This window comes from Physella acuta, unplaced genomic scaffold (genome assembly GCF_028476545.2).
Source record: "Physella acuta isolate Inbredline_101_S28 unplaced genomic scaffold, ASM2847654v3 ptg000503l, whole genome shotgun sequence".
In the NCBI taxonomy this organism is placed as follows: Eukaryota; Metazoa; Mollusca; class Gastropoda; family Physidae; genus Physella; species Physella acuta.
In genome coordinates this window covers 9,055-22,673 of record NW_026732022.1, presented here as the reverse complement: position 1 = coordinate 22,673, position 13,619 = coordinate 9,055, and the positions used below count along the sequence as shown (strand labels likewise).

The following is a 13,619-nucleotide window of genomic DNA, read 5'->3' as shown; positions in this document are numbered from 1 at the left end:
TACTCTATACTTGATACATATAAATGTATTTTGCAAGTTTAACATTTCTGTTTGTATTGCAAATATATTTTGTATTATTCACGGTGAGTCTAATAAAAGTTAGCTCAAATTATAAATTGGTTAATATCTATTGCTGTTCCATGTGTTGTAGAAAAACCTAATTAAAGTGGTATCGCTTTAAGCAATAGTTTGTGTACGAAACCTATCTTCACTATAGACAGATAATATGCAAACATCTCAAAACCATATCGAAATATAATGTCAAGTTCTTTTCTCCCAAATATGTGCCGAGCACTACACTAACTAACACATAAGTTCAAGAAGGTGGGTGGATTTCTTGGTTGTGGAAACTTGAAATGATTAGTGTGAAGAGAACACTTAGCATTTTCTTATCAATGGTTCGTCATTAACATGGGGGCCACTGAGATTTTAAAATGGCCGACATCCGAGGTTTATATTTTACCCATTTTATTTGCTTGTTATTTACTCTACGCTGACTTTGTGTATTGCAGATAAATGTATCACTGACATACAACCAATGTAGCCTATAAACAGTCTATCAGCAGTCATGTACTGTTTGATTTGATCATAACTTAACTAGAACAGATATAAGTGATAAAACAATTCAATGATTGCATGATAACACGATATGATGCTACATGTTGTATTAAACAAAGATAAATGGTTTGAAATTAAGCTAAAGAACGGATCAGTACAAAGTACACATAAAACAGGCATCACTAAGTGGTAGCTGCAACTTGTGTTCACGACTTCACACTTTGTTTTTTTTTCTTTTAAGTGGAGTCACATTTATTATATTGGAACTAGATTGAATAAATGTAAGTGCCAAACAGCTTAGAACTTAGGATTATTCAGTCAAATGTAAGTTTACATTTAGCAAACCTAAAGTTAGTGTTAGATTAACTTTATACATCTGACTTATCACAGACTAGATAGTTGAGCTAATGCACTTTAATGATACAATTATACCGATATCTCGTATTTAATTATTTAAAAATAATTTCAAGAAAAAGTGAACAAAACAAAAGCGGTGAACAAAGACCCTACATGGACAAATCACCTGTGGTTAACGGCGGACACAGCGTTTGTGATCATACACCCGTTGATCAAACACCCTCTACTGAGAAAACACTAGTGGTCAAACCCCCTATGGCCAAAGACCCTATGGTCAAAGCTCCGCTGTGGTGAAAAACCCTATGGTCAAAGCCCCTCTGGTCAAAGCCCCTATGGTCAAAGCACCTGCGAAGCATAGCTACTTTATATTGTCTTAAAATTAATTAATGTTAGAACACTCAAACACAAACTCTTTGAATGTTTAATTGGATGTATTTTAAAATGCAACCGAAAAAGAAATCAAACCATTTGTTAAAAAAAATTAAGTGTAGATGATAATTCAGCGTGTTCAAATATTTTTCTAAAATAATACTGCAATAATCAGTAAAACATGCTTATTGAAACGATATGCACATGCACACAATATATGCACATTGGATAATAATAAACCGGGAGTGATCTCCCCTAAACTTTCTCGAATATTCTTATATAAAATAACAGGGGATGGGAACTCGGGCTATAGACATGATTTTTAATCCATTTTAAATACTTAAAGTTTTAAAAATATAATTAAAATCTCGTAGACAAATTAATTGCACACCAAGTGAACGCCAAATAAAAAAGCGCATAATAGTGCGCAATATTATTATTACTTTTAAAATTTACATTAGTTTTTTGAGAAATCGAAAGTAGCGTAAAGTACTACTTTCAGTCAATAGAATTGACTCAAAATTTGACAGAAGGTAGAGAATTAGATCTTTTACTTACATATGAAATTTCATTTATCTATCTGAAATAGTACTCAAGTTATAGGCTTTTGAAAAATTCAAAGTAGGAAAAGTACCACTTCCGGTTATCGGAAATCGCTCAAAAGTTGATACGGATCTACGATTTTGATTAAATACTTATATATGAAATTTCATCAACCTAGCTGTAACGGTACTCAAGTTATCGTGTTTACACACGGACAGACAGACAGACACACAGACAGACACACAGACAGACACACAGACATACGGACAAGATTGCAAAATTATGTTTTTCCGTATCAGTGAGGTGTGAAACGTCGAGATTTGTAAAAATCTCGATTTTTTTTTTTGCACGATTACAAGACTTTCTCTATACTTCGTATATACGAGAAAGTAAAAACAATCGAAAATGTTGTAACGTGGAATATATGATAAACTACTTATTTCATAAGCATGATTAAATTTACAATCTAAGTATAGTAAAGCCACTTCCTCCTTGTAGCTTGGCTCCATCATCAGCATAGTCAACTTTAAAGTAAAGTTCATGACCTTTCTTCATTTTAATAACAGTTGATCCAGCGGCAGATGTGTTGGCTGAGTTAACATGAAAGCTCTTACAAAATGCGTCATCCCTGTACACAAATATTTTAATCAGTTTATCCTTACATTCCTGCAGCGTTACAATCACAAGATAGTCACCATCATCTGGTGCTACAAGTTTTCCTGTGGTTTTATTAATATGGCTGCCGTTAGGTTCCCCCACGCTATAGAATGATGAAAGAATTGCAAATTCCACGACTTTACAGTTAGGTTACTTCACTCCTTTTTATCTAACCGATCTCAACGCGTGTATCACCTTAATACCATCTCTTCACAGAAATATGTCAATATAGGGGTTCCACAGGGCTCAATCTTAGGTTCTTTACTTTTTCTTTATACATTAATGATCTTCCATTACACATTAACGCTGGTCAGTGCGAGATGTTCGCTGATGATACTTCTTTACATGTCTTTGCAGACAGTGCTGAGTCACTCAGTTATAATCTTCAAACGTGTGCCAATAAGCTTGCTACTTGGACATAATTTAACAAAATGAAACTTCTCCCCGATAAAACCAAGTCAATGTTTATTACAACTCATCAGAAACGCCTTCGTCTTCCATCCACCGCATTACGCATTACTATAGACAATACAAACATTGAACAGGTATATAGTTACAAATGCCTAAGATTGGTTATAGATCACAACCTCACTTAGTCCGATCATATTCATTTTCTAAGATTGACCTTACTAAAGAAGACTTTTCAATTAGCAAGGATAAAGAACTTAGGAGCAGGCTAGTTTTTTATGAAGCTTTTATTCAATCTAGGTTGGATTATGCTTCTGTAGTGTGGAGCGGCAGCTTTATAACTAAGAAACGTCCTCTTCTATCTTTACAAAAAAAGTGCTATCAAACTGGTTACTGGCTTATCTAGTAGTCCGGATTGTTTTCTTACAACTAAAATACTTCCATTAAATAAAAAGATAATATATACTAAATCAATTTTCTTATATAAAATATTCCACGAAACAGCCCCCTCTTACTTATCAGACCTATTTTCTTTTAACATAAAATTAAATCGTCGTCTTAATTTACCATTCCCATATACAACTTTTTTCCGAAAACATAGCTTCGCCTACTATGGTTCTAATTTGTGGAACAACCTTCCTAATAAAATAAAGCTATCTAGATCTGAAAATGTATTCAAATCTAAACTAAAACTACAATTATTTAATGACATCTCTAACTGACTCATTGCATCATTTCTCATTCATCTATTATATTCTATTTTTTATCTCATTTTGTATTATAACTATGTAACATTATTTCTTTATTCCACATTTTTAGTGCTGTTACTGCTATGTGTTACTGATTTGTTTTATTTGTTTAAACGGCCAATGTGAAAAAAGGCCTCCGTGCCTACAATTGTAACCGTTTTTTTAATAAATTTGAATAAATTTGAATTTGAATTTCATTCACAATAAAACATCAACTGTTGAAATCGTGTAGGAAGGACACAGTCGTCTTTTTTGGTTGCTGTTATTATAAGTTTTTACAATATCGGCTGGTTGAAAAATGTTCTTTACATTTTCAAAAACAAAAACATCTATATATTTTGTTTTATCACCATAAACATATGTGAAGTGTTTAAGTACTTTCGAAGTCTAAATTGTCAAATCATGGACATTGGTAAACTGATGTTGGTATTATTTTTTATAACAGTATTATAAGTAGACGAATTTAATTATATATATATATATACATATATATATATATATATATATATATATATATATATATATATATATATATATATATATATATATATATTAATTTTTTTGCCGGAACAATCATTTTTGCAATGTAATTAGTTATTATTATTTCATATTATAATTATCCCCAAAGAATTACTAGAACTGATTCTAGATGATAACAGATAACATCGGACGGCTTGGCCTAGCAGTAGAGTGCGATAGAAAGCTAGAATCGAGTTCAAATCCGGGTTTAAGTCAGTACAGTATCTCTAGTCCACCCAGCTGCGGTGGGTACCTAACTCACGTTAGGGAAACAAAAGCGGCTGGTCATACTGCTGACCACACTATCCATTTATATGCCGAGGTCTCTGAAGCAGATGAACTCTACAGCTTCTACCCCATGTGTCTTTGGTACGAACGGCTAAAAAGATGAGAAGATAACATAAAACGCCAATGAAACTAAAAATGTTTTAAGAATTTTTTAAAAATTATCTTTAAACTAAATGTGTTATTTTATTTAATTAGACTTGGTGCGTTTTATATGCTAGTTAATTTTAATATGCAAGCTTTATTTACACTTTTATAGATGAATTTTGAGTTTAAAAATATTAGTTTAAAAAAAACGTTTTACGATTCTTTTTCTCCATTTTTTTTAAAACGTAAAAAAACATTAGGGAAATTCAAGACACGTAAACATGCTCACTTTATTTTCAAATAAAAGGTTATGTACTATAGTTATTATATTTAAAGCGCATGTGACACCTGGAAGCGAAAGAAAAACACCTCAAAGCTCTAAATGAAGAAAAGAGGTGATTTATTAAAGACACAAAATATAATTTCTTTTATTTAGATGCGTCCCAGAATTCAGCTGAAGGTTGTTAGAGAACAGATGAAATATTTGGAAGAACCAATTCAATTGATGGAGCTTGTTATTGGCTTGATGAAAAATGTGAGCGATTATGAATTTCTTTTAATGTTGAATTATGTTATTGTCGTTTCGGGTATAAGCATGTAGGTAGTAAAAAGTTACTTATAGAAGCCATATAGTTTCGACAACTTCAACATGTTTTTTGTCATCAGGCATTGGAAAAAAGTAAGACGTGGATGGAAGATATAAATGACAACCCTTCTATTACATACATAGATCTTTGCCAGGAACTTGCATCAGCAACCACGGCCTTGTTGGATGTAGCTTCAAACCTTTTAAGTAAACGTTGAAAACAATACGTCTATGTAATTTATGTAATCACTCATGAACTAAAGCAAAAAACTAATTGCAATTTTAATTCAACTTATTATGTATACTTTTACCAAAAGGCGATAATGAAGAGCTTGTCGATGTTGATGGTAGCACGCCATCTTTAGCTCAGTCTACTCTAGAGCCTACAAAAACAGAAACACCTGACCAAAGTGAATCAATAAATCAAGTGACTAAACTAGTTAAAAATCAAGAAGGTATAAAAAAAATTTTTCGCTAAGTCAAAAAGTTAAAAATAGAATAAAAAGTGTGCAAACATTGAACTTATTCTATTGTATTGGAAATGCTGCTATTACTTTATTTGTTATACATTACAGAAGTAGTATTCACTCGACTGGGACTTTTAGAAAACAGAATATCTTGTCTAGAAAGTTCAATACAAAAAACTAAAGAAGACGCGTCAGAAATAAAACAATGGAGAAAAAACTTTGTAACGGAACAGAGTGACATTGAACAACTGACTAAAAAACAAAAGCAGAATTTTAAAAATCTCAGAAAACAAATGAGTGAGCAAGATAACAAAATCAAGGAGCTGAACAAAGAAATTGAAATTTTAAAAGAAAAAAAATCCAAATCAAATAAAACACTAGAGAAACAGTCTCTAGATACGAAGGAATATGAAAACAACTTACTTAAAATAAGTAAAGAGATGCAAGATCACGCAGATACAACTGATAGAATAACACAAGAAATTAAAAGATATTCAGATCAGATGTCTACCCTACAAGAAGAGAGTTCTAAAAACATGCTGAATACATCAACTCAATTAGAAAAGGTAAAATTTCTAATTATCTGTGTACACAATTTTACACATGCTGGCCAGATAACGTATTTCACATTTTATAAACTGATTAAATCAAAACACAACTAAGTAACTTTATCAACAGTTTTACCTGTAATATTATTACTAATTTTAAGACACATGTTTTTGTTAGTTATAATGTGCATTAAAAATAATTAAAATGCAATTTTCCGCTCTTTAGCAAAGTTTGATGTACAAACTCCTACAACAAAGGTTGATGCCCATTGACAAACTGATTCAAATCTTTAACCAGAACTTGCAAACAAGGGGAAAAAAATTAACAAAGGTAAATGTGTAGTAATTTGATAAAATATAAATTATCACGTTGATAATTGTACATTAATTATTAAATCTCCGTTAATAGACCAGTTAATAACTAGTTTTCTAAAATAAGCGAAGCATTTAAAATTGTATAATTATAAAATAATCCATGTTTTAAATTATGTTCTATTTTTACAAGCTGCCATACCCTGTTATGTTTTACGTAACTATGGGATATTTTTAATCAATTTATAATTTTTTTTTTAGCTGGAAAATATTGAAGATACTATTTCAAAATTGTCCAAAGATTTCAATCTCACTAGTAAGTTTGTCTTAAATGTTTTTATACCAAATCATACAGCCAGACAGATCATATCGTTATGTTCGTTAGCCAGACAGACCATAACGTGATGTTCGTTAGCAAGACATACCATAACGTGATGTTCGTTAGTCAGACAGACCATAACGTGATGTTCGTTAGACAGACATACCATAACGTGATGTTCGTTAGCCAGACATACCATAACGTGATGTTCGTTAGCCAGACAGACCATGACGTGATGTTCGTTAGCCAGACATACCATAACGTGATGTTCGTTAGCCAGACCATAACGTGATGTTCGTTAGCCAGACAGACCATAACGTAATGTGCGTTAACCAGACAGACCATAACGTGATGTTCGTTAGCCAGACAGACCATAACGTGATGTTCGTTAGCCAGACAGACCATAACGTGATGTTCGTTAGCCAGACAGACCATAACGTGATGTTCGTTAGCCAGACAGACCATAACGTGATGTTCGTTAGCCAGACAGACAATAACGTGATAAAGAATGGAACATTTCACTCACTCATAGTGCCAGTCTCTAGACCCGTGGGTTTCCGTCAGGTGTTTGTTTCCTCACCTGGTACATTACACCACCTGGTATGTCGGGGGTCGACCTTCAGCCGTCCACCACAGTACCATTCGATATTTACAGAGTTACAGTTTAAGTAAACTAATTTCAAATAACGTCACGTCATCCCTTTATGTTTCTAATATTAAGACGATGCCCCATTAGAGACAGGGATTAAATCTAAAATAAAATAATAACTTGAAAACATTGATAATTGTCACATTTTATTATCTCATTAATTGACTGTAACCTGAAATGAAAAATACAAAAGGTAGACTATGCAGATCTTGTTATGGGTCATTATTAAGTACAACAGAACAAATTTAGTTCTAGTAATTCTTGTTTCAATAGATAATCCATATACAATTAAACTGCCCGAATGGTCAATTGCAGAATGCGACAAATGCCCGAATTGATACTTGCCCGAATGGGACAAATGTCTGAACGGACAATTGCCTGAATGGGACAAATGCCCAAAAGCCACTTACCCGAAGACCTTTTGCCCGAAAAATGGTAACATTGCAGATTACCAAATAGTCATTCTTAATCAACTTAAATTTGAAATTTTGATAATTAAATAAATGTCTTACCAAATTGAAAGGGAACAAAATACTATTAAATATCTTCAAGCATGCATTATGAATTAATTAGTATTTCCTATATTATAGAAAGTGTAGGGCCTACATCTTTTGCTATCTATAAAACAAGACGAAAATATAATTTTCACTTATCTGATGTTTTTAAAATGATTCTCACTTTCTGTATTAAGTAAAAGCTTCAACACATTATCTAAACAAGCTGCATTAAATGAAGATCAAATATAATTGACTACCTTTAGTTTTTAAATTCGCTGCCTAAGGCGCGCTTCATTCAATTGTGAAATAGTCATCACACAAGTTAAGCATAACAAAATAAATCAAACAAACGCGTCTCTGTTCAATGTACCGAGACGCCGCGCCGACTACACCGTGTCATAAGCGCTATATAACCACCGCAACACGTCGGCTAAACAAGGTTTTCAAAACTTACATCAAGACAGTTTAAAAACAGCGGCGCCAACATAGCATTACATTATTAAAGAATAACGTTTTTTACAGCAATTTCTCAAGTTTCAAACATTAAATGTTAAATCTTAAAAGTATTCACATTTTCAAAAATATAAACACATTTGTTTTTATGCCCAGAATTGAGTTATCATAATGTCAAACTTGAATTGATTAAGAATGTCTATTTGATATTAACAAAGGCCCATTCGGATATTTGTCGCAATCGGGAAAGTGTCCATTCGGAAATCGACCTTGGAGCAAACGGCTTTCGCGCAAGTGTATTTCGGGAATTTGTCGTACACCCGGTTTTAGCATTTGTTGTACGTTTTGTGACGTTTTAATTGACCTGCTAAACTGGTAAAGTCAATACGTGGGAAATGATAAACTAACACCGGACAAACTAAGGACCGTACTAAACTAGTGGTCTAGTGTTTCAATTTATGGTCTTTGACAAAGTTATGTAAACATTATAGATTCTTATATACAGTTTATTTTTTGAAAAATAATTGTTTGATTTGGGTTTGTCAATTTTACTTACATTATAAACTGCATACAAAACATATAATGAGATGATAACATAAACTAATAAAACGACAATTTACAAATATTATGGATCAAGTAGTCAGAACATTAGTAAAATTAAACATACGAGCCGGCCCGCGGCATATCATACGCCGCTATTTAGTTGTTGTTTTTTCTACTTTTCAGTAATTCATAATTTGTGAATTCGACAGTACCAACGCTGCCACTGAAAATATTTCTTTAAAACACTATAAGTAGCTCGTTAAGGACCATAACCCCCCCCCCTTTCCTTCGCCCCCCCCCCCCTACGTTTAAAATCGTTGGCTCTGCGTGTAAACATTTAGAGTGAACACAGCTAACTAAAACCATGTAGGGGTGGGGAGGTAGGGAGCGCGTTTACAGCTTGTTTTCTAGGCGCGTTTACAGCTTGTTTTCCAGCGGCTCCCAGAAGAGAATTATATATATAGATGTTTTCTAATCAACAGAGTCACGTGTAGGTCGCAGATATGCTTGTCATGTGGAGCTTGCTGATCACACACCTGTCTGTGTTGGATTAATTATTTCAAGATTCTGGGATGTACGTGAATATAACGGAAGACATTTTAATCAAACAACAGGAAAATTTGTATCACCACATGATGGTTTATATCTTGTCTGTGTCACTCTACATGAAGGTAAAGATAAACATATTAGAGTTGGTGTGTGGGCTGAAGGCATGTTGTGTACGACTATAGAAGTGAAATGTGCCGACACTAACGCTGCTGGATCTGTGGTTGTTGACATGAAGAAAGGTCAAGAACTTTATTTTCAAGTGTTGAAAGCAGATCAAAACGCAGCTTTATCCAACTACAGTAGTTTTACCATCGTTGGTTTATAGAAGTAAAACACAAAACAGGATGGACAATACATTTTTAAAACACTAAAGTATGTAACCACTATGTTAAACACACGCTAACAACCTACTATGTGTGTAGACTACACAAATGTGAATGGTTTATATGCTATTTGTTTAGTCGTCATTACACTGTTCCATCTAATTTAATGTTATCACCAATTAATATTTTCTTCTTGACTACAATAAACATATAAAATAATTATATTTTTTTACATATATTTTTTCTTTGTATATGTGCACTAAGTGTAACCTTTCGTGCGCTAAAAATGTAACATAGTTTGTTTTCTTAAATATTAAATTGAAATCCGTATTTTTGAGACAAACTATTTAAAAGGCAACTGTTTAAGTAAGTTCACTGGACATCAGTGTGTATCATATATATTGAAAATAATAATCCATGTTATGCAATTTTAAATAAATTGAAATAAACGGCAATTAAATCTTATAGTAATTCAATGTAAAAAAACAAACAACAACATGTATTGTCTTTCTATTGAGTAGCATTGTATTGGTAAATTAGCAACTCGACTAACAAACACAATAGGCCACACATGTTTCTACATTATAGATATTCAAACATTTCTATTTATACGTTTATATATGTGTATGATTATGTGTATTTGTATGTATATATATATATATATATATATATATATATATATATATATATATATATATATATATATCGATGGTCTCGGTCGCAAACCGTCTAACTCAAAAAAATTCGATTTTCTTTTTTTTACATAAATCAAAAGCCAATATGATTCCCCATAATGCCTGAACATATTAGAGAAATCTGTAGAATGATTATTGAGATATAATCATTTGAACAAACCGCCTATTATTTCTAGCGCTAAAAATCTCGGCGCAAAACGAATATCGCTATATTTGTCAGTACACTTTTGATCGGGAACGCAGTCGCACGCCGTAATCACACAATTTTACAGCACAGCAGTCACAGTACTTATAGGTAAATATATTTGATTAATTATGTTCAACTATTCTATTACATTTTATCATTTTAAAGAATAATAAACAAATAGTATTTGTTTAATATAGCCTATTTCCAGATTTTCAATAACCAAACTGATTTGTTTACATTTTTTAGGCTAACACAATGCTTTGAAACTAGATCTTCATTCTAGAATCTAAATATCAATCAAAACAATATAATTCGAATTATATTTCCACAAGGATATGCAATAAATTTAATAATTGTTAATTCACTACTAGCTTTAGATTGAGGGTTTAGATACGTGATAAGAAATGTTTATATGGTAGGTTACAAAATGTTTGGCGTACATGTTCAACGACATGGTTAGTTGTCTTTAGTAGATGCTTTTATGATTAATTTTTCAACATACAAGCCTATCTCAACACACCAGCCTCTCTCAACATACCAGCCTCTCTCAGCATACCAGCCTCTCACAACAGACCAGTCTTACCACATAACAGACCAGCCTCTCTCACCAGACCAGCCTCTCAACATATCAGCCTCTCTCAACAGACCAGCCTCTCTTAACAGACCAGCCTCTCTCAACACAACAGACCAGCCTCTCTCAACACAACAGACCAGCCTCTCTCAACACAACAGACCAGCCTCTCTCAACATACCAGCCTCTCTCAACAGACCAGCCTCTCAACAGATCAGCCTCTCTCAACACAACAGACCAGCCTCTCTCAACATACCAGCCTCTCTCAACAGACCAGCCTCTCAACAGATCAGCCTCTCTCAACATACCAGCCTCTCTTAACAGAACAGCCTCTCTCAAAAGACCAGCCTCTTTCAACAGACCAGCCTCTCTCAACAGACCAGCCTCTCTTAACAGACCAGCCTTTCTCAACAGACCAGCCTCTCTCAACAGACCAGCCTCTCTCAACAGACCAGCCTCTCAACATATCAGCCTCTCTCAACAGACCAGCCTCTCTCAACAGACCAGACTTACCACATAACAGACCAGCCTCTCTCAACAGACCAGCCTCTCAACATATCAGCCTCTCTCAACAGACCAGCCACTCAACATCCCAGTCTTACCACATAACAGACCAGCCTCTCTTAACAGATCAGCCTATCTCGACAGACCAGCCTCTCTCAACAGATCAGCCTCTCTTAACAGATCAGCCTCTCTTAACAGACCAGCCTCTCTCAACATACTAGCCTCTCTTAACATACTAGCCTCTCTTAACATACTAGCCTATCTCAACATACCAGCCACACTCGACAGACCAGCCTCTCTCAACATACCAGCCACACTCGACAGACCAGCCTCTCTCAACATACCAGCCACACTCGACAGACCAGCCTCTCTCAACATACCAGCCACACTCGACAGACCAGCCTCTCGACATACAAGCCTCTCTCAACATATCAGTCTCTCTCAACAGACCAGCCTCTCTCAACAGGCCAGCCTCATGACAGACCAGCCTCTATTAACAGACCAGCCTATCTCGACAGACCAGCCTCTCTCAACATACTAGCCTCTCTCAACATACCAGCCACACTCGACAGACCAGCCTCTCTCAACAGACCAGCCTCTCTTAACAGATCAGCCTCTCTCAACAGACCAGCCTCTCGACATACAAGCCTCTCTCAACATATCAGTCTCTCTCAACAGACCAGCCTCTCTCAACAGACCAGCCTCTCTCAACAGACCAGCCACTCTCAACAGGCCAGCCTCTCTCAACAGACCAGTTTCTATCAACAGACCAGCCTCTCTCAACAGATCAGCCTCTCTCAACAGACAGCCTCTCTTGACATATCAGCCTCTCTCAACAGACCAGCCTCTCTCAACAGACCAGCCTCTCTCAACATACCAGCCTCTCTCAACAGACCAGCCTCTCTCAACAGATCAGCCTATCTCAACAGATCAGCCTCTCTCAACAGACAGCCTCTCTTGACATATCAGCCTCTCTCATACGGTCATAATATATCTGACAATACGGTTTCTGTTTTTACTATTATCATTCTACAAACCCAGCACCCACCAGATTTAGTAAAATAAACTGTGAGAATAGAAAGATGTAATAAATAAAGCATAACCTTCAACAGTTAACAAGTCTAGTGCTAAATACAGACATAATGAATACACTCGAAAGCGATAAAGCCATACTAAAACATCTCTATTAAAAATTAAACTGACCCCATAATGCAGAATAAACTCAAATAATTAAAATATGAGCCCAAAACTATAATCTAAATATTATTAAGTGTTAATTATAACTTAAAAATAACTAAATCACGTCCATCGGACAAAACGAACGAACGCGGCTGAGACCGAAATTCTCGGTTCAAAACGGCTAAGTCTGCGCGCGCACAGATAGACGGTTTGCACCGAGAATTTTAGACCGAGCAAACCGTCTATCTTTTTAAACCTGCTATAATTTTGGAAATATCAACAAAACCCATTTTAAAACGCTACAGTATAGTCGGTAGAGAGTTTCTTCGGAGATATCTTTAAAAAAAATTTGTATTAGAGCGATCGAGAAGGAAATAATCAGTTTTTTGTCTCTCCTGTAAAATTTACATTTTCGGAGTTAGACGGTTTGCGACCGAGACCATCGATATATATATATATATATATATATATATATATATATATATATATATATATATATATATATATACATATACATATATATATATATATATATATATATATATATATATATATATATATATATATATATATATATATATATATATATATATATGTGTGTGTGTGTGCATGTGCATGTTTAACTTAACCTAAACCTAACCCTAAACCTGAACCTGAACATAATCCTAATGCTAATCCTAATCCTTAAACCATCATATTATTGAA

The 13,619-nt window shown here is 34.2% G+C and overlaps 1 protein-coding gene across 1 annotated transcript; it reads left to right on the top strand.

Moving 5' to 3' along the window:
- The first annotated feature begins 5,412 nt into the window (after window positions 1–5,412).
- On the top strand, window positions 5,413–9,780 carry LOC131944688 (chromosome partition protein Smc-like). The gene is made up of 5 exons (XM_059305481.1): window positions 5,413–5,573; window positions 5,694–6,151; window positions 6,360–6,464; window positions 6,707–6,761; window positions 9,578–9,780. Exons 2-5 carry the CDS (start codon window positions 5,879–5,881, stop codon window positions 9,778–9,780), a joined length of 636 nt encoding a protein of 211 aa, XP_059161464.1. The 5' UTR covers window positions 5,413–5,573; window positions 5,694–5,878.
- Window positions 9,781–13,619: the final 3,839 nt, after the last annotated feature.